The sequence below is a fragment of the Dasypus novemcinctus genome, chromosome 24, assembly GCF_030445035.2.
Source record: "Dasypus novemcinctus isolate mDasNov1 chromosome 24, mDasNov1.1.hap2, whole genome shotgun sequence".
Taxonomy (NCBI): Eukaryota; Metazoa; Chordata; class Mammalia; order Cingulata; family Dasypodidae; genus Dasypus; species Dasypus novemcinctus.
This window is the reverse complement of record NC_080696.1, coordinates 7,476,143-7,497,858: the sequence shown is the minus strand read 5'-3', so window position 1 is coordinate 7,497,858 and position 21,716 is coordinate 7,476,143. Positions and strand designations below refer to the sequence as shown.

General features: G+C 43.1%; 1 protein-coding gene across 4 annotated transcripts in view; it reads right to left on the bottom strand.

Moving 5' to 3' along the window:
• PLCB1 (phospholipase C beta 1) overlaps positions 1-21,716 on the bottom strand; it is a 699,686-nt gene that overhangs the window by 109,665 nt on the left and 568,305 nt on the right. For all 4 annotated transcript variants that reach the window (XM_004470680.5, XM_004470679.4, XM_058287542.2 and 1 more), the window contains 3 exons: positions 7,235-7,367; positions 4,558-4,611; positions 1,821-2,040 (listed from right to left, as the gene is read on the bottom strand). In XM_004470680.5, coding sequence (XP_004470737.1) covers positions 1,821-2,040; positions 4,558-4,611; positions 7,235-7,367 — 407 coding nt within the window. The remainder of the gene's footprint in view (positions 1-1,820; positions 2,041-4,557; positions 4,612-7,234; positions 7,368-21,716) is intronic.

Below are 21,716 nucleotides of genomic sequence, written 5' to 3'. Positions count from 1 at the left end.
CCTCTGCGGGGGGTTTTCGGGTGAGGAAGGGCCTCCAGCCTGTGGAGTCCTAATGCCCTTTTCCATCGTGGTGGGACGTGTGGCTTGTGTGAGACCGACAAGGGAGGCAGAGGTTAGGCCAAAGAGGGCCTTGACGCCACCCTTTAATTTCCGGGAAGCCCCCAAGGACGCTGGACGGGTGGCGTTCGGAGCTGCCTGGCCTCGGCACCCGGGGTGCTCTTCCGAGGCACGGGCTCTGGCCGCAGCTCGCACTGCTGCGTGGGACGCTGGGGTCTGTGCCCTGTGCTCCGCCGTGATCCTCGTGGACATGAAAGCTCGCGCAGCCCTGGGCTGGTCCAGACACGGCGGGCCGCGTGGGTAGGAGGAGTTTTAGTTCCCGCGGGGACACCTCGGCGCGGCCGAGTCACGTGAGCAGCCTTCCCCGCGTCTCCTTGTTCCTGGCCCCGTGTCTTGTGCTGCCTTTAAAATCAATCAGGAATCCTTCTCCACTTCCGCCGTCCTGGCCCAAGTCACCAGCTCGCTCAGCTGCAGTCCACCAAGCGCCTCCTAACGGCCTCCCAGTAAATTCCAGGCCCCTAGACCCTTTCTACTCAGACTGTGGTCCACGGACAGCAGGTCGGCAGCCCCTGGTGGTCCAGGGACCAGCAGGTCAGCATCCCCTGGCACTGCTCAGGCCCCCTCAGACCTGCCAAACCCGGGCCTGCAGTGACCAGATCTCCAGGTGCCCCAGGCCCCGTGTGGGAAGCCCTGCTCCAGGTCCATTCACCCCACAGCAGCTGGAGCGATTTTCTGAGACTATTAATTGGACTGTGTCAGTTCAACTTTTTCTTCAGTAGATTATTGAACTTACAATAAATTCTGGACTGTTCATCATTTCTCCAGCTCTAAGGAATTTAGTGGCCTGAGTCCCCCTCCCCCAATATTCCCGATATTTCTCTGACCTTGTCGTGTTCCATTCCACTCATGGGTTACTAGGTCTCTCCCGCTTTAGTAGTTTTCCTGCTCTTTGAACAGCCCTGCTTCGTCCTGCCTCAGGGCCTTTGCACTTGCTTTCCCCTCTGGCTGGAATAATTCTCCCCAGTTCTTCGCTCAGCTGACCGTGCTTTATTCCTCACGGGTCCTCATCAGTGAGGCCTTTCCAGATCAATCTATGGAAAGGGCTGTCCCAGATGTAGCCCTCCCTATCCCAGTGCCCTGCAGCATTCTTCCAGAAGCCTCATCTCAACTGGAAAATACACTGTGTGTTTGCTGTTTATTGTCCACTCCTGCACTGCTGTGTGTGCTGCTGGAGAGCAAGAACGGGGTTGCCCATGGTCCAGCTGTGTGCCCAGAGTACACAGTAAATGCTCGATATTGCTTGTATATACGTCTGGCGGATGTATCTCACCATCAAGGTCTGGGTTCATGAGGCTGTGGGGAGAGAGCCCTGTGCCCAGGAGCAGCGCTCGGAGGCTTTTAGATGGGGAAGCAAAGGGTAGTTGTGATGACTCCTTTCTAGAAGACAAACCACCTGCTCAACCAGGTGCTACGTCCAGGGCAAAATGTCGTACCGGCCAGTTTGGGAGCTTAGCCAGCCGGGATTGGGGACACAGGCTGGAACTCAGGGGACGGCTTCCTGCAAGTCTGTTCCCAGAATTAGAACGCAAGGAACAAAATCCAGCCTACCAGAGCTGCGCTGAGGTCGCTCCAGAGGTGCAGAGAATGGCGGGGCTGGGGGCTTTCCTACTGGCAGGGGAATGGGTCCAAAAGGACGGAACAAAAATCCATGTCAAGAACTCCTTCTTCACACTATAAAGGAAGCAAAAAACCATCCCACTTACTTTTTCTTACTGTCCTTTTTGGCGCTCTTCCCCAGGGCTGCCTTCCGGCGCAGGTAGTCATTCTGGATCTCGTTGTACTTGGTGGTGTGTTCCTTGATGAGGTCGGTCGTCTTCTTGTGATGCCTCTTGACCAGGTCTTTCATTTCTTTGTAGTGCTTCTTCTGAAGCTTCACAAACGATTTCTGCTGCTTTAGCTCATCAATGGTCTGTGCCTCGACTTCTGCAACAGATCACACAAGAGCGAATGGGCGTGGAGGGGCTGGAGGCACAGGTGGGAAGGGGGCGGCGGCCGTTACCCGAGGAGCATTTGCTGGAACATCTCAGGCAAGTGGCGCTGAAGAGCCTGGCTTGGACACCAGACACGCCTGGGTCCAGCCTGGCTGACTTTTAGCTGGGGCTCCCTGGAAGCAGACAGGGCAGGGGCAGCTGAACACGGCTATGCTCTCAGCAGGAGCCCACAGGGAGCCCTGGAGTGTGAGCTGCACCCCAGATTTGGTCCCCCCTTGAGGCAAGGCACTCACCCTTTAGTACTTTTGGGACACCCACCTGGGTGGGTGGGGCTTTACACGGACTCTCAGGTTCTGCGGGGCTACCACTAGGGGGCACCATCCAGAGTTTAAACGTTGTATGTGGATCTGTGTATTTATCAGTGTTCCAGGACATATAACAGTAAAGTATTTTCAGGGAAGGTCCCTTAATCTAACTCGCACAAAGTCATCTTAACATTTAGGGGTGGCCTACACAGTATTTTACCCAAGGCTGAAAAACCTTTTAATGTGACAGAGCCTGACTTTAAAACATTCTGTGTTCTACTGACATATTTCATCAAATCTATAATATGGCCTTTCTTGTATTATTAACATTTCTGAAATCGAGATGCATCTCACAGTCAGTGGAGTGTCACAGTTCGTCAGTATTTTTCTTTCTCAGCAATACATGAACTGCGGGATGGCTGGAAATTGATAATGTCTCAGCATCCATGAATTATCATTTGTCTGGACCTAGATTAAGTCAGAGTTCACCTGTTTCCATCTTTTGATTTGAACTTTCTGCTTCTAGGAACAAAAAAATGTTACCATTTAAGAGATTCAGAAATAATATATTCCAGGAATAACAATGGGCTTGAATAGAAAATGAGATATTCAGTGGAAAAATGCTGAAATCATAATAATTTCTGTTCCTAAATGCCAAGATCTTTATGCAAGTGAAATATGATGTTGCTGCTTTTTTTTTTTTTAACATGCCTGTTCTGACATTCAACTCCTTTCTCAAAAGAAGCTGATAGAGTGAGTTACATTTATTTAATCATTTCCCTCAGGCCCAAATGGATTCATTATGGTTTTATAAAAACGTATCATACTAAGAATTTATAATCCTAAAAAACTGCTATATTTTTGGTGACAGATTCAATCCCACTTCTCAAAATATGGTTCGCAGCACATAAATTATGGCGTAAGTTGTTCCAAATTATGAGTTAAAGAAGATTTCCACATAAAGTTCTATTTTTAAAAATCTTTGGATGAAAGGTTATTCTTTAGAATACGCTCTTATCATAAAAGTAATGCCCATTTACATAAAGAAAGTAATACCCTTTATCACAAACCACAAGAGATAACCACTGCTAATACGTTGGCCTTTTGCAGATGCACCCACATACTTTTAAATAATATTGGCTAATGCTCTGTGTACACTTCCGCTACTTGTTTAATGCACTAACAGTGTATTGCATTTCCCATGGAACTTAGACTTTACATGTTTCGTTTTCTTTTGATACTTTCCTCAAGTACTTTTCCTGTGGGTACTTCACATAAGCTTTTGGTGAACTATAAATACATTCGTAGAAGTACATAAACCACGTTCACAGTGTGAACATGCACAATCATCCTCCCCGGGGGGAGAACCAGGATGTGTCAGCACCCCGAGAGCTCTCTCTGCTTCCCATCCTCCACCAAGTACAATCCAAATCTGAGTTCTCAACAGTAAGAATCGGTTTGGCTTGTTTTTGAGCATTATGCTCTTTTGTGCCTGGCTTCCTTTCCTTTACACTGTAAGTTTTACCCACGCTGCTGGGTGTGACTGTGTTTATTTCTTTCATTCCTGTAGCCGAGGGCCATTCTGTTGTGTGACTGCACCATGATCAGCTGATCCACCCTCCTGCTGATGGACATTTGGGTCCTTTACGGTTGTTGGCGCTCATCAATGGTGCTACTCTGGATAGACACCTGGATAAATTTCTGTGGCATATCAGGCCAGGAATTAGAAACATATTTAAGACTCCTCCATTTACCGCCAACTGCATGAAGGAAAGCTTGCACCATTCTGGTCCCACCAGCTTATGTAGCTAGCCAAATAGAAAGCATTTGAAATCCTGTGGATTCTGGGTTTATCGTCACAGGTGGATTGCATTCTGAGTCCCTAAAATGCAGTGTATTGCTGGCACACTGAGAAGACATGCCTTCCTCTTCACTGTATGAAACTATTCGGAATTGATTCTAAAATAGGTTTCTTGTGAAATTACATGATGTTTATGCCAGCAGGGGCCTACCAACCAAGTTAAGTCACCTCTCTGTAATTAGAGCATGTAACCCCACCTAATGGAGGACTGTATCTGTGGAACTTTTAGAGAGGAAATATTAATGGGGTTGATTCCGGAGATGCGCCTGTATTTCCTCGCCTCTCAATACCTGTGGTGTATACTATTCTGCTGACCACTCCCCGGGGAAGGGACGATAATTACCTGTCAGCACACTCTGGATTAGATCTTCTGTTTTGGCAGGTGCCTTCACAGAACCTAGAATGAAAAGATAAAGTCGATAGGCCTCTTTAACTTCTTTTAAAATGTTATTCATCCTGTAAAAGAACAAGGTTTAGCCCTGGATGCTAAGTTTTGTTATAGAGAGGTTAAAAATTGTGGGAAAGAAAATTATTCTAAAAAATTGTACTAAAAAAAGTCTTCATTTTTGCAACTCTGGGCAAACCTAATTAAATGTGAAATTATACACTCTTATAGGGAGAGAAAAGGGCATCCCTCCACTTTGACTCACAACTCTGGCTGTCTCGACAAATTCCATTTAGGCACTGTTTTTGCCACCTCCTGGCCAAACCAGGAATGGCAGATGGTCTTCTAAAAATCAAATGCTGACCACTAGGCAAATACTCCAGGCAGAATTGCTGCAGGCAAAATGCATGGATGCTTGTCAAAATCAGCGGGAGTGGATTTGGCTCAACTGATAGAGCACCCACCTACCATATGGGAGGTCCAGGGTTCAAACCCAGTGCTGATGAGCACAAGGAGTGTCGTGCCACGCAGGAGTGTCCCCTGCATAGGGGAGCCTGAAGCACAAGGAGTGCACCCCATAAGGAGAGCTGCCCTGAGCAAAAAAAGTACAGCCTGCCCAGGAGTGGTGCCACACACTAGATGAGCTGACGCAGCCAGATGACACAACAAAAGGAGACACATATTCCTGGTGCCGCTGACAAAAAATGCAAGCAGACACAGAAGAGCACACAGCAAATGGACAGAGAGAACAGATAACGGGGGGTGGGGGTGGGGGTGAGAAATAAATAAAAAAAAAAGTCAGCAGGCAAAAAAAACAGGATATTTGCATGGCCTCAGAGTACCTCCCCCAAGATATCTATGAATTATCAAAGGGAAATGAACAGCCTTTGGTGGAACACCCCAATGGACACACCTTCCCAGGTGAGGAAGAATTAACCTAGCCAGCGCTGACTTAACATACATCCCCCTGATTGATGCATGTCACTCTCCCAAATTCATAACCTAAATCTATAATCATGAGAAAACATGGGACCAACTCAAATTGAGGGGCAGTCTATAAGGTAACCGACTGGGACTCTTCCACCTGTCAAAGTGGTGAAAGACAAGGAAGGATTGAGGGGCTGTCAGAGGTTAAAGGGGACAAAGGAAACAGGACAATAAAAACGGTGTGGGGTCTGGGACTGGACTTAGAGCAAGAAGAGGGCACTCACGGAACACAGGTGAGGGCCTGTGCGGTCTGTGGTTGGGGGAGGAGGACGTGTCAGTGTGCATTTCCTGGTTTTGATCATTGTACCATGATTCTGCCAGATGTTAACCCTGGGGAAGTAGGGGACCTTTTTTGCAATGTTCCCTTTACCATTTTTTGCAATGTTTTCTGTAAGCCAAATGATTTCAAAATATGGAGTTAAAAATATCCAACGCTGGAATGCTCAGTCCTCTTTTCCTCTTAAAAGCACAGGATGATATTCACTCATATATCTAAACAACTTATGTATTTACATTTCAGAAGGACCTCAAATGTTTGCATTTGGTATATAAAAATCACTTGATAATGTTACTTTCTGTTTATCCTCAAATCATCCTCTCACTATTCTTGATCTTGACAACCTTCTAGAAAGCACAGGCCCCAGTGTATGCACGTCTGATCCCAAAGAAACACAATCTGTCCTTTTTAAAGGACTATGAGAATTGCCCACCCCCCACAAACGCACCACTATGACAAAGAAGAGAGACCCCTTTGTGGGAGGAAATTCTTTTTCCTTTTATTTATTTATTTTTGCCAATTCAAGGGGAAGTTACCAAGTTCACGCTATTCCTTAGTGTTGTGAGAAGGTAAAGGAGGTTTCCCACTGACCCCTCTCGCAGGGAGCCCCCAGTCTACCGGGGAGACGGGGCACGAGCAGGAGAGGACACAGGCAGCGCGGCACCCACGCCAGAGGCCCTGCGAGGAAATAAAGGAGTGTTCCGAGAAGGGAGGGCAGCTTTGGCAGGAAGACAGTGCAGTAAACAAGAACCTGAATAGCACAGGGGTCAGTCCACCCCTCTTCTTTAGCTACGTGGCCTTCAATAAGTACCGTCACATCTTAAAATTGCAGCTTATTCATCTGCAAAATGGGGATAACAATAGAATCTACTTTCTCTGGCCTGGTGGGAGGGCAAAATGAAATAGCCCTGGTGAAGGGCTTCGCAGAGGGTCTGGCAAGACTTTATTGAAAAGAAAGCTGGGGAGAGAGGGAGAGAGGATTTCTCGGCAGAGACTCAACCTAATGAGGAAGAACACTGAGGCAGGAGCAGGAGTGGGCTTCCAAACTGCTGTGGCTTGCAAACTGCTCGAAGAGTCACCAACCTGTTCAGCAGACGGATTATAATCCATCACTAAATAAAGCCATGGGAAACCTGGGTGATTTTTGTTGTGGCTTCCGAAGTGATCAGCAGAGTCAGATGGGCACTTCCCAGGTTTGCTTGGCACTCACTCCCTCATTCATTCATTCATCACCCACTATGGAGCATCTCCTAAGTGCATACTTGGTTCCTCACTGGATGCCTCGGCCAACCGGCTGGTGCTACCTCTGTCGGTGGCCTGCAAACACTGGCGGTCACAAGCACGCTGTCCAGCCCTCTTCCGACGGCCTACCTGGGGCGGGCTGGCTGTGGAGAGCCTGGGAGGGAGGTTTGGGTGCCAGGGATGCAGTGTGATTCACCCCGTTTTCTGCCGGCGTCGTCCTGGCTTCACTTGGAGCCTCGGATGGTGTTTCCCCAGGATCAGCCTGAAATCATAGACATTTTATTTACCACATTCCTTAATGTTCTTTTACCGCCTTCCTGTTAACCAACAAGGCTACATTTCACAGCATTTTCACAGCTCATCAGGAGTTTGAATTACCAAGTCTGAAACTGCCTGGAAAGCAGGGTGGAAATAGCGCAACGTTGCACCGTGACCGCAGTAGGGCCACCGCATGAACTCCGGTGGCTGTGCCTTCCCATGTCCGTGCACTGTGTAGAGCCCCCCACACTGACTCTGGACGTGGCCATGGGATCGGTGTAGGCTGGATGGTGCCAGCAGGGACTTGGAAAGGCACTTGGGAGTTTCTCCTGTTTGTTTCCGGGGCCCCTGCTACAGCCATGTGGAGGAGAGCTGTCATCCCAGCCCAGGCCATCCTAGGCTGGCCAGCGCCCCCTGCTGACCCTCACATGCGCGAGCACAGCCAAGATGAGCCCACCTGGCCCAGACCAGGAGCTGCACGAGAAATAAGGAGTTGATGTCGTAAGTCACTAGATTTGGGGTTGTTATGCAGCAATGGCTAATTGATGCAATGGTTGAGAGCGCAGATTCTGGAGCTAGACTTGATTGGATTCAAATTCTGACCCTGCCACTTACCAGCAGTGTGATGTTGCCAAGTCACTTCACTATCTGTGTCTCAGTTTCTCAGCTTTACAGAAGAGGATATGTACATATTGGGAATTATAATATTATGTATCTCATAAGGTAGTTTAGAGGATTAAATCAGTTAATATTTATGAAGTGCTTAGAAACAGTTCTTGGCACACAGTAGATGGACATATGTGTGTTAAGTAAAAAGCAAACAAAATAAAACATTTAAGCTTACACAGCACTGTCAATGAATAATAATAATAAATGCATCCAAACTTATGAATCTTCACTCCATTTCCTCTATCAGCTAGTCCACTGTGCCCTGTACAGAGTAAGCATTAAATAAAGGCTTGTCTTTGTAAAACAATTTCCTCAGTAATGATACACTATTTCAATGATGGTTTTCAGTTTGTTGCATCTCGTTTCTTAGACCTGCCTTCCAAATCTGTGGTGGGCTTTATTGGCAATAAGATAGTTTAAGGTTCTACTTTGTGGTGCATTTTTAAAAAAACATTAGGAAGGAGTCAGAAGTTACTTGGAGCCCAGTATTGTAACTAAAAAGATTATCACAACAGTGTTTTTTTTTAAAAAGCAAGAGGAGAATAAAAATAATGACGCTGATTGTTGCCATAAGTGGCTTTTTTTTTTACGAGGTACTGGGGATTGAACCTGGACCTCGTACATGGGAAATGGGTGCTCAACCACTGAGCTACACCCGCTCCCCATAAGAAGACTTCAATATGTCCCTAAAGGTATCTTTAGAAGGAGAGTTCCAAAACTGATTTAAGGGACGGCAGAATTTTTCCAGTTCAACCAATAATCCCTGCTTATCTACCAGGCATAGTCGGGCTGCTTAACTCTGCCTGGTGAGAGGATATTTCTGGTAGAGTTCTGGTTATTTAGGTGCATCTATCAGGAAACTTCTTCCTGGAGGCCTTATGCTGGGGGAGGGATTTTATATTCCTGTTTCTTTAGCTAGAAATTGCAAACTGAAGTCTCATGGGCCGAATGTAGCTCTTGAAGTGTTTTCTTTGGCCTACCCCATGTTGCCAAGTTATTAAATTAAACAGACTTTACATTAGAAATTGGAGTTCTGGCTTCCCTTGAAAAATCAGCTTTGGCACCCCTGGACCTGTTTTCCCACACTTGGCTGGAACTGAGCAGTAGCTGCCCTTTTTAGGATGGCCCCTTCCTAACTCTTTTGGGCTTTTCTTGCTTGACTCCTGTAGGCATTTGGGCTTGTGGGAAACACTTGAGATGATGGGAAAAGTCACAAGATTCCTAAGGAAAACTCATTTACATTGCACAGGAGGGACTGAAGTGACGGGAATGTCAGAGAGAGCACTGGGTTATCAGCACTGTTGCCCCTTGGGCTTGGCCCCTGGCCGGGGGCAAAGCTCCGCAACCTTCCAGCTGGAGAGGGCACCCGTGTGACCAAGCTCAGCTGCTTTGGGCACCGGGAAGGAAGGTGACCTTGTTCCATGGGCATCTGCCCTGCCCCCTTTATATCTAGGCACATTTCCATAACTCTCCCAGGAAATGGACCAGACTCTTCCCAGGGAGACAGTTGGCTGGAATCAGTCCTCTTGCAGAATGGCAGAGAAAAGGAACATTTTGATTGAACAAAGAATGGAGGTGATGGAAACCCTGCTTCCATGAAGGAGTGATGTGTGGCCTCTTGTAGGTAACTAGAATTAGTGTCTTGGAGGCCCCAGACGAGAGGTGGATTCAAGATGAACTCAGCAGGCTGATTTCTACCTGGCATCATGGTGGCAGGCACTCTATGTATGATTTTTTTTTTGGAGGTAAAGGAATTGAACCCAGGACCTCGTACATGGGAAGCAGGCACTCAACCACTGAGCTACACCCACTCCCCTCTATGCATGACTTTCTAGGACCAAGTTCAATTGTCCATTGTGTCAAGCTCAAGGAGAAAAATATAAATCTCTGCTTTCAAGGACATGTATGAGAAAGTCCTACCTTCTCAAGACTGACATAATGACTCTAACTACAAAGAGAATGAAAAAACCAGAAAAGCATATGAATGTTGAGTAACATAGAGGCAAAAGAACGACTATTGCAATGGAGACAGAGAGACTGCCAAGGGTTGGCGCTGGATTCTGAGGGGGTCGATTCAGATGCCTCCAAGGTGGGCTGCACGGCATGACTTCAGGGCACGCCATTTACATGGTGAATTAACAGGGAGTTAATGGAGACGTTGGCACGAGGGAAGTGGGCCAGGTTTACTGTAATGGGGGGGTTGGACTTGGGCTGAGCTGGAGAGGACACCCCTGCAACGGGGGCGCCGGCTGCTCGCTTTCAACCTGTTGTTGCCACGTCCCACTGAAGGCTCAGGCTTCAAGAAAAGCTGGAGCAGAGCACTTGTATGTGAAAGCTCCCAATTTTCAAACACTGGAAGGTCAAACAAAGCACATCTTCAGACCTCATTTGGCCCATGAGCTGCCCACCTGTACCTCTGCCTGGAGCAGTTTGCCTGGAATTCTGGGATTGTGTCAGGATGAGCGTGGAGGCCGCAGCAAGGTGGAAGGGAGAGGGTGTGCTGGACAGGCATGAGCAGGTGCCGTCCTCACCCCCAGCTCCGTGGTGGAAAAGGTGGAGAATCAGGGCAGGTGAGCAGGAGGTGAAATTCTGGACTGAGGAATTTGGAGGTCCTTGTGCAGTTTTTCAAGGGCTCCTTAGGATTTCTAGAACTAATGGCATAGATTAGTGTAGTGAGGATCTACAATGGCAAACATATCAGACTGATTCCAAAAGTTTTTTGCTAAGGGCTGTAAATACAGCTATAACTGACATTTGCCCTACAGAAAGAGGTCACAGAAGCAGCTGGCGCTGTGTGCAGCTCCACAAAGAAAAGGAAAATCGGAGGGGTTATTAAATGTCTTTACTGAAGACTTATTACAGGTCCTGTGACTTGCTAGGATTACTGTTGGCAGCAAAACTGGTATCAGGATGCGCGTTACACTCCAAGTCCGAGTTCTTCCCACAGCACTAGCTCATTCTGTACACTCTGATACTAGTGGCTTAAAAAATCACACTGTTAACTTAATTTGCTGCTGATACACAGAGACCTACAAATTTAAACATACATCACAAAGAGCTTACTCTGTTGCACTGAAAAGGCACTCACATATGAGGTTAAAAGCAGTTAAATACAAGAGCTGAAAAACAAAAAAGGACCTCTATCAAGTGCAGTATTTTAATTTGACTTTTTTCTGTCATGATGGAAAGATCAAATAGTTCCCACTACATGAATGTGTGAGCTGCAATGTAAAAGTCAAAGTCCTTCTCCCATCCAAAAAATGTCCATGGAAGTTAATGCTTATGACTTCACTTCTTCCCAGCCTTCTTCCAAGTGCTCTTACTTTTAAGAGTTTGGATAAAATAAGCATGGACTCCTTTTACATGGTACTGGAGATTATGATAACAACAAAAGAAGTGGAAATGTCAGTTTTCTTAACTTAATTGGGAGAGACCTTTAGGATCTCTAGATTTGGGAGGATCTTTAGGATCAATTAAACAAATTACAAGAAGATTCGTAAGATATTTTAGTTGCAGTAGACTTAGCTTAGCTGGGTAGAGAAAGTGTGCAGACTTCATCACAGAGGTGGAGCCTTGCCCTCTTGTGGTCAAATGAAAGGATTACACTATTATTTTTATTATTTAGCTTCCAAGCATACTTGGAATAATTTTGACATTTTAAAGTCAAGAGTTTTTAAAAGAGATAATGGGACCTCCTCTTTCCAAAATAAAAGTTCTTTGAAAATATAAGCCCAATAGATTAGTGGGAAGATAACTGTGAAGTCCATTTTGAAAAATTTGTTAGAGAGGAAAGAGATACTATTTGGTATGCTACTTGAAAAGTCTTCTATCCCGGGCACAGAAAATTTGGATCTGATGTCCAAACAACACAGAATTAAGATTCAAAAAATGTGGATCCTGCTGTCTTTGCCCGAGTTATCTAAAAAGTGCAGTCCCTTCCACGCTGATGGTTAAAACGATAGCATCTTTACTTGAACACCAGGTGGGTAAGGAGAGAGGTCATTGATTTTTCCAAAATATGAAGAGTGAGCCCCATAATTTCATCATGCAGAGATCCAGTCTATTTCAGGACAAATGTGGGCTTCACTGAGCTAGCCTTTTCTCAAGACTTCCTCAAACACGTGTAGAATTTGTACCTTAAAGCACAAGTCAGATGACAGTGTTTCCGCTTCACTGTTTAAAGGAATTCAGAGTTACCCCTGGAAACTAGATCCTTGTGCCTACATTCTCAAGTGTTTAGGAATGAGGTATTGATGCTTGCAATCTACTTCAAAATGCAACACAGAATAAAGTGGATTAATGAATGGATAGAGGGATGGCTAGATGGAAAGATGGGTGATTAAACAGAGGAAAACATTAACTGTAGAATCCAGAATCCAAGTGATTGACATGGCTATGATTCCAAGTTTTGTGTATAGCTGAAGTTTTTCATAATGAAATTTGGCAAAATCTTATATTTTGACGAGTCTACCAGGGTCAGTTAGAAGCAAAGACATTTTAAAGGGGCTGAATAAATTCATCTGCTGACTATAGCTCAGTAAGTTTTATGATTAACACCAAGTAAAATGATTTTGGCTTTTGCTGCAATTGATGCCAAGCCAGGTTTTCCAGCAGTAACTGGAACGTGGTTCCAATTGATCTTGGCGCAGCGTGGCCATGTCATCACCATAAAGGAATTATTGGAGTTCTTTTATCCATTCTATCAGTCTATGTCTTTTGATTGAGGAGTTAAATTCACTAACATTCAGTGTTATCACTGTAAAGGCATTACTTACCTCATCCATTCTGTACTGCGCTCTCTGTTATCATATTGTTCTACTGTCTATCTTCTTATCCTTTAGTTATCTTCATTTCTACACTCTTCTCCAAATCTCTCACCCTTGTTTTCTCTTTTCAGGCTGCAGCACCCCCTTTAGTATCTCTTGCAAATCTGGTCTTCTGGTAACATATTCCATCAGTTTTTGTTTATCTGTGAAGACTTAACTCACCCTCATTTTTGAAGGACAGTGTTGCTGGACAGAATTCTTGGCTGGCAGTTTTTCTCTTTCAGTACATTAAATACATCATACCACTTTTTTCTTTCCTCTATGGTTTCTCATGAGAGGTCTGCACTTAATCTTATCGAGTTTCCCTTGTGTGTGATGCTTTGCTTTTCTCTTGCTGCTTTTGGAATCCTCTCTTTATCTCTGATATTTGTCATTCTGAATAGTAGGTGTCTAGGGGTAGGTCTATTTGAATTTATTTTGTTTGGGGTGCATTGAATTTCTTGGATATTGAATTTATGTCCTTCATAAGGGTTGGGAAGTTTTCAGTCATTATTTCCTCAAATATTCTTTCTGCCCCGTTTTAATTCTATTCTTCTTCTGGGATACCAATAATGTGAATGTTTGTGCTTTTCACATTTTCATTCAATTCCCCAAGACTCTGTTTCATTCTTTCCATTCTCTTCTCTTTTTGTTCGCCTGGCTTTTCCAGTTCAGATGTTTTGTCTTCTATTTCTGTCTTCAAGCAACTCAAATCTGCTCTTACGTGCCCCTAATGACTTTTAATCTCATCTGTTGTGTCTTTTATTCCTAAAGGTCTGTTACTTTTCTTTGCAGGCTTTCAAATTATTCTTTAGGCTTTATTTCTTTAGTCAAATTTCCTTAAATTCTTTGAAGTCTTTTAGGGGAGTTTTGATTATCACTGATTGTCTTAAATCCTGTATCTCTTCATGATGTTTGGTTTGTTCTTTCCACTGGGTCATTTCTTCCTGTTTCCTAGTATAGCTTGTAATTTTATGCTAATCTCTAGGCATCTGAATATGTTGGTGAATTTACTCTGATGGCAATTTTCTCTCTCTTGCCTATTGATTTTTTCCCCCCACAGCTTTTCTTTGATATTTGGTTCAACTTATTCTCAGTCTTTAAAATTGTCCAGCTGAAGTTTTCAAAGTCAGGCCAGGGACTCACTAGTGGGGTACAGATTTTCTCCCAGGGTTTGGATACAGAGTGTGTGAACAGTTTTTGTCTATGCAATTTCCAGACTGGCCAAAATATGTCTTTGTTGAAACATTATGGATAGTTGCAGGTTTCCGTGTATATTTGAATTCTTAAAATATCATTCTCTCCCTCCAGCTGATAAAGTCATAAGAATATCTGATTTTGCTGATCATCTATATCTAGTGCCTGACAATGACTGACACTCAGTTGTGTTAAAAATCATTTGTTGAATGAATGATTGATTAAATCCACATTAAGTTTTATGCTACCGCACTCTCAATGGTAACGTGCTGAAACTAAGAACCACCTCATTATGCCAATAAAAGAAAAATATGAATGATATTAATGAATGAACAGAATGAAGATGCTTTTCTTTCTGTTGTCTGTAGTTAGAGACTCTAGTTAAAATCATCTTATAATTGAAGCAGGTTATTTAGAAAGAGATTAAAAAATGGAAGTGTAAAAGCACATAGCTCTGCTGACTATTTTATATATGTGGTGCATATGTTATAAATTTTTTTCCTACCAAATTAAATTTATTAGAAAAATTTCAATACAGTCTCCAAGGACATCACTAGCAATCAACACTTTGCATTCAGGTAGAAATAATGGATTCCTCGTTGAAAGAGGAGCAGACCCACCCTCGGTTATGTTCATCCTGTGGGAACGTATCTGTCAAATTAATTAGGGAAGTCGCTTGGCAAGGACTGTGGTCAATCGCTCATAGGACAGATTCTGAACAATTCCCGGAGAAGAGACCATCTCCTGGAGCCTTTCCAGGTGTCTCTGATTAAGCTGACTTGGGTGCAGTGGGTTTTGTCTGGGGAGAGTCACCCCTTTGTGAGAGAGATGGAGGGTTCCAGAGCAGTGGTTCTCAAAATGTGGTCCCGGCAGCATCAGCATCACTGGACCCTTGTTAGAAGTGCAAATTCTCGGTCTCCACCACAAACCCACCGTATCAGAAAGTCTGGGGGTGGGGGGGACAGCACGCTGTGCTTTACCACGCCCTCCTGGTGATTCTGACACATGCTAAAGTTAAGAGCTCTGCTACTCAAAGCATGGCCCATAGGCCAGCAGCAGCCCTGTTCCCTGGGAGCTTGTCAGGAATTGCAGCATTTCACGCACTGTCACAAGAGCCCCAGGGGGTCTGTGAGAAGCCCTGCTCTAAAGTGGCGCGAAGGACTCGACCATAACGGGGGGCCATGCTTCTCCAGTCCCTGTGGGATTGGCCATGGCGTGCAGTATTAAGGTTCTCTAGGGAAAGAGAACCCACAGGAGCTATCTGTAAATATTACGAGATTTTATAGAACTGTCTCTCATGATGCCCAAGTCCACATTCCACAGGGCAAGCTGTAAGCACGGAACCCCGACGCAAGTTTTTGATGAATTCTGAAAGGTCTGGTGAACTCCCCGGGAGAAGCTGGCTGGCTGATGGAGAGATGGAGAGGCTCTCTTCTGACTGCTGAACTCGGCACTCTCCTAAGGCTCCACCTGACTGGATGAGCCGTCTCTCATTGCTGAAGGCAAGCTCCTCAGTCAATCGTAGAGGAACCAACTCGATTATGTCACTCCATGCAATACTCTCCCAGTAACAAGTGGGCCAGTGCTTGCCCAGTCAAACAACTGGGCACCCACGAACCTAACCATCGCAGCATTGATAATAATAATCAAGTTTCTGAATTCATCATTGTTTTAGACAGATGAACCCAAAGTCCCTCATTAGAATCCACTGGCACTTTAGAAATTGCTACGGAGGACATTTGTGAAAGCAGCTGAATTGAACCCGCAACTGAGTAGTTAGTTTCAACTCAATTGCATATATGTGTTCTCTTGAAAACTTGTTTAAAAAGACCTGCATTACCCTACTAGCCACTGATATTAGGCAAACAACTCACCACAATGAGGAAGAGTTCTGTCCTCTAAAAACGGGGATTAATATGTTTGCTCTAAGTAGATCCTAGTTTTATCTAGGGGAGCCAAGAGAAGTGCCTTGTAAACGCGAAAGCTGTAAAAAAATAAAAGGGTTCTTGATAACAATGTTATGATTTCTAAAAATAATCTTTATAGTCTTGTTATTATGTAGAAAAAAGGGATGGTGTCATTATTTAAAGCTCACCTGCTTTCACCAACCCAAGCAAGCTCTAATTGCTAGATTTTGAAAAGGCAAACTTTCTCTTCCTACTTTATTGGATGCCTTAGCTAAAGTTCAGGGATTATGATATAACCATTGTTTCTATGAGTTAATAGTCTACTCATTAATCATTTGCAGAGGAAGAGTTTCATGTGAAGACAATCTACAATGACAAGTGACTCTCATGTTTGAATTTAATGCCAAGTTCTTGAACTGTGGATGAAGTGTCAAGTTTCTGGCTCAGGGAAATTAAATGGTACCCAAGGCCTCATTGAATTTAACACTATAATTTAATGACAATATGAATTGAATATTTTTTTTTGCCATTGGGTTATTTTCTTGGAGAAAATCGCACCAGACTGTAGGCGCCTTTTCTTCTTAAATAATCTGTTTTCATTGAAGGGGCCCTTGGTGCCATACACTGAATTAAGCAATATCAGGAAACTATTTTAGATAAAATTTCAGCTCACTTATAAGAATACTTGAGTCTAATGACTTAAAATGTAAGCCTCTTTAAATAAATGAAATTTTAGTATTATCAAATAACTTGCCTTTTTCAACATCTAAATGATGTGAAGATCACTCGAGCATTTTCACTTGATTGATGCATGCTTAGATGATAGAAGGAATCCTTCTGAACAGAAATTTCAGCCTTAAAGGCTAAGTTATGAATCATCAGTTGTTCTGTCTTAGATCACAACTTCTCTCAGGCATGGAAATACATCCTTGGAGAATGAATGGAATTTTTATTTTTTAAAGGGCAGGGAGTAAAGAGTTTATTAAGAAAGAGAAAATACATACTGTCTTTATTTTGATTGCCATATGCCTGTCTTGTTTCCTCTACTGTCTTTGTGAGTTTTCGTCACGCCTCTCCTAGCTGTCCTGGGCATAAGCACCACCATGGGAACTGGGGCTGGCAGTTTACACCAAACCCAGCAGGTGCACCGCAGTCTCTTCCTGGAGTTAACCGACAGCGTGGAAGAACTCAAGGAAGAATGCTGTTTCCCATCAACTTTGGGAGGACGCAGCGTTTGATGTCGCCTGGACCTTCTCTCGTGGTCCAGTATGCCATGGCCGGCTCCATTTTTGTGCCTGCTTATCCCCATCCTCTTTAACCCTTCAGTGGGACCATGTATCTTAACTTCTAACTAAGCTCATTTCTTCCAGAATCAATTCCTTATGATCATGCAGGGATTTCATCCAGGTCCAGCCAGGTTGTTGGACCCGTCTTCCCTCAATCTCAGTAGAACAGCCAGAGAGGCTTACACCTCTCCTGCCCTCACTAGCAGGAAGTAACTATAGAAGAATGACCATCGTCCCTCAGCACCCCCTTAAGAATAAGGGTGTTACTTGGGAATTTTGAGTGTGGGGGTGTTGTATTTTGGCCAGGTAGGTCACATTTATAAACCTAACCTATTTAAAAGAAACTCTGATTAAAGTCAATTACAAAAAATGTTGCTATTTAAGGTAAAGGGCTTATATTCTCTGCCCAAGTCATCTAGGTAACCTGCTACAGAGAACAGAAAGGTAAATGAAGGATGAGTCCTTGTTAAAGATACTATAAAAGCACAGTTTGTTATTGAGGTAGTGCAGTGTGGTGTGCTGTAGACAAATCACTCCACATGTGCTCCAGGAACCAGCAGTGTCCTGGCCCCTGGGGACATGATGGAGATGGTGAGTGTCAGGTTCCATCCCAGACGCGCTGAGTCAGGATCAGCGTTTTATCGTGGTGTCCAGTCCTGCACATTCAACTTGGAGAAGAAATAGTGTAGACCACGGCTTTTGGAGCCAGGTTGTTTGGCTTTCAATCCCAACTCTGCTCCTCACTGTGTGGTGTGGCCCTGGGCAAGGAATTTAACCTCTCAATACTCAGGTTCCTCATCTGTTGAATGGCAATAATAATAATAATGAAAGCATATGGATTTTGAGAATTAAATGAATTTATACCTGTGAAGGGCTCACAAAAATGTCTGCTACGAGGTAAGCATTCAGTAAATATTGTTATATTTACTTTTCCACTCCTTTGACATGCTAGGACAAGTCACCTTCAAATATTACCTTGGGCATTCCTATTTTCATGTCATATTTGACAATCAATATATTGGATACATACTTTCCCTCTTTACGGCATAGGAAATAAAACGTGTTATTGATGTCTCATTAGGTATCTTTATAACTGTATTCAAGTATTAGGACATGTGGAACTTTTTAAAATGTTTGTAAAGGAAAATATATGTGCACAGAAAACATCAGATGGACATGCATCAAAATGTTAGTAGTATCTGCAGGATCACTGAGAAGTTTTCATTTTCTTTTTCCTTTACTATTCTTAACATTTTTCTCTGACTTTATATTTTGAAAAGTAGCTATAAATGCTGTAAAGACTTGGTTATGATTCAGTTTGAGTTCTTATTCTATATTTTATTACTCCAATACATTGAATTATAATCTGAAAAAGTCAAAATATATCTAGCAACTCAAATCATGATTATAAAAAAAAAGTACATAAAAACTTTCACCTGGTCCAAAATAAATGTGCCCTGCTCAAAGCATGGAGGCAAGTTCAACTTTCCTACTTATTTGGTTTGCAAATTACTCTTTGGAGATAACTTCTTAGACTATTAAAAATCTGGTAATATTTTGTAGTCCAATGAAGTCTTTAATTTTCAAATAGAAATGACCTTTGGAAGGACCAAGTTAAAAGGATTTTACTAAAAAAGTCTTTGCTGCTAAAATAGTGTCTCCAGTGCCTGCTATGTCCTAGATAGAATTTTCTTTTGAGAAAACCACAGCTACTTATTGTCAGCGGCCTCATTCAGACTTACATTATTCCAAGAAAAGATTAAGGGGTGCCCTGGTGTTCAAAGGTGTAAACTGATTTTTCTTGCCTTAGCATTGCATGGAGAGGGCAAATGAGTTTTACCTTGAGTTTCAAAATCGAGGTCAGTTAAAGGGTTAGACATTTCAAAGGGAAAAATTGCATTTTCCTTATTAACCAATATGGAATCTATGTGATCCAATACCTCTAAAGCTACCTGTAAAACTACAGATGTTCAAATATTCTTTAAATTTAACCAACTTTATATATTTCTGAAGACCTGGACTGATGGCTTTTTTTTTTAAGGAGTAACAAAAATAAAGCTGACTTACAACTCTCCTTTTGTATTTTTGTGTACTTAGAGCACCTGCCATTTTCCCAAAATAGCTTTTCGATATGTGATATATGCCGCACAGATAGGGCTTTCAAAGGGCACCAATATGCAAAAGGCTCCCAAAGGCCTTAGATCTTTCTCTTCCTAAAGTGATATTTTTTCCCTATCACTGGGGAAATGTCTCTCTGAAGCACCTTCCACAGAATGTCCCACTGTGTGGAGGCTTCACCTCAATTGCTACTTTATGAAAGGTGAAATAGGGTGGCGTCTTGAAATGTTCTCTTGAAGCAGGTGCTTACTTCTTGGAGACCATGGCTAACAAATAGGTAAAAATTGATAATACAGACAGACTTCTCTCAAAATAGTAAAAATACATGTAATTTTACTTGAAAATGTTTTCTTTTAGCTTCTATTTCTTAGAAAATAAAGTACATCCAGCTGATTTAACAGATTTCTCTTTTCTACTTGGAACAGAATGCTGTTAACAGTAATTCATTTTATATCCACATAAATAATCTTTACCTTGCATTGATAATTTATTAAATATGCTAGCAAGGTAAAGCAGGAAGACGAGAAAGGAGTTATTCAGAGCTTTCAGTGGATTTCTAAAGAGAAGTTCTAATTTCATATCAGCGTCCAGAAGGCCGAACAAGAAATTCATAGACCTCCCGCGTCTTGCCTAGTCTTTTTAAAGGCCACTGGGAGGGGGAAAAAAAAGGGCTATCATCTCTAAAGAAACATCAGAATTAGAGGTGTAACTCCTATCAAACATTTAAACTCTAGTTTCCAAGTTAAAATTTCAGAAAGGGCACTCATCCTCTCATTTGGTTATACAACAGCAGATCCTTGGTCTTGCCTTCCGTCAGGTTCCCGAGAAGAACTACTGGACATGGGTTTTCTTGAACAAGTGGTTTGTTGAGAGAACATAGTCAGGACAAAACTGTAGGGAAGTGGGGAAAGCGGAGCACGAGAGGGAAGATACCCCGGATGTGGTCTCCCCTGAAGTCTAGCCTCGGCCTGGTCTCCTGGGCAGCTCAGAAGTTGCCCGTGCAGGGGCAAGGGACACGAGCTGTAATTTCCTGGGACCTGTCAGTCATTGTCACACGTCCCCCCTCCAGATGGGAGGAGTGACAGCTCAGGCAGCTCCAGGCCAGGTAGATCCTAGCACCTGGAGAAGGGCACAGCTCTGAGCCATTTGCAAGCGCCCCCTGTGGCGGTCAAGGAGGGGCATGGGCTCTGACCAGGAGATGGAGGCAGGGCCCCACAGCGTCTGCTCCAAGCAGTAAGGGCCACCTCCCTCTGCAGACCCTGTACAAGCAGCAGCTGCGTAATGCACCCTTCATAAACCCATGCAGCGGTCCTATGTGGTGTGTGTTTGTTTCTTTCTTTCATCCCTTTTCAGATGTTGAGGAGAGATCTTAGAGGCAGAATTAATTTGAAGTATATTCATGTCTACTATTGGGCATGATTTTTGTCACTGAAATTTTGCTAGAGTTCCATTTATTATATATCACAACAAACATTACTGAAGAAACTTCCTAGGCTCACTTAGAGTTTATCTCAGAGGCTGATGTTTCCACTGGTCCTCTGGGATTAGGTGCCTGCACAGCCAGGAAAATTTTACTCTCATGGGTTGATTTCCTTTCCTTTCTTTGTGTTTTCTCATGTTCAATTAACTCAAAATCTTAGATACTTTAAAAAATTCTATACACAAAGCAATAATCATATGAGCTCAAAAATGCATTTATAGAATGTTTACTGAGAGTTCTTTAAGACTGTTAAATCTTGCAAATCTCTACTTACGGGGTACTGGGTAAATTTATGGGGGAGCCCTATGGTGGAAGACTATTAAGTTATAAAAATCGTATTGTAGAAGAATATTTAATGACCTGGGAAATCTTTGTATGAGACGAAAGGAAAAGCTAACACACAGATTGTGAATACTATCTCATTTTTATAAAAAAAAGTAACAATTGTGCATAAAAATGCTAGCTATGTAAACAGCCCTTGTTCACTGTGTTTATATCACTGTGTGATTTGGGTGTTTGAATTACAGGCATTTCTTTGGAGTTTTCTCATTTAATTTTTAAACTATTTTATAATAAACCTGGGTTACTTCTGTAATAAGAAATAAGGCTATTTTATAAACAATATTGACGTTAGTGAACTTGCTATTAGTCATGTTTATCCAAAGCATTTTCAAAGTAATTTTTTCCACTGTTAGATTTCTTTTCATCTTTCCCCCCAAGTTTCCCCCTGAATATCTAAATAATATATGAAAATAATTGCTTTCTACTAATATTTTAAATATTGGTGTCATTCCCAATAATCATTAAATTATATTTTACTTTTCTAAAAACCAAAAGTATGGTCAGTCTACATAGTGTCCTGATACTTTAAAATTTCATTTTCATTATTTC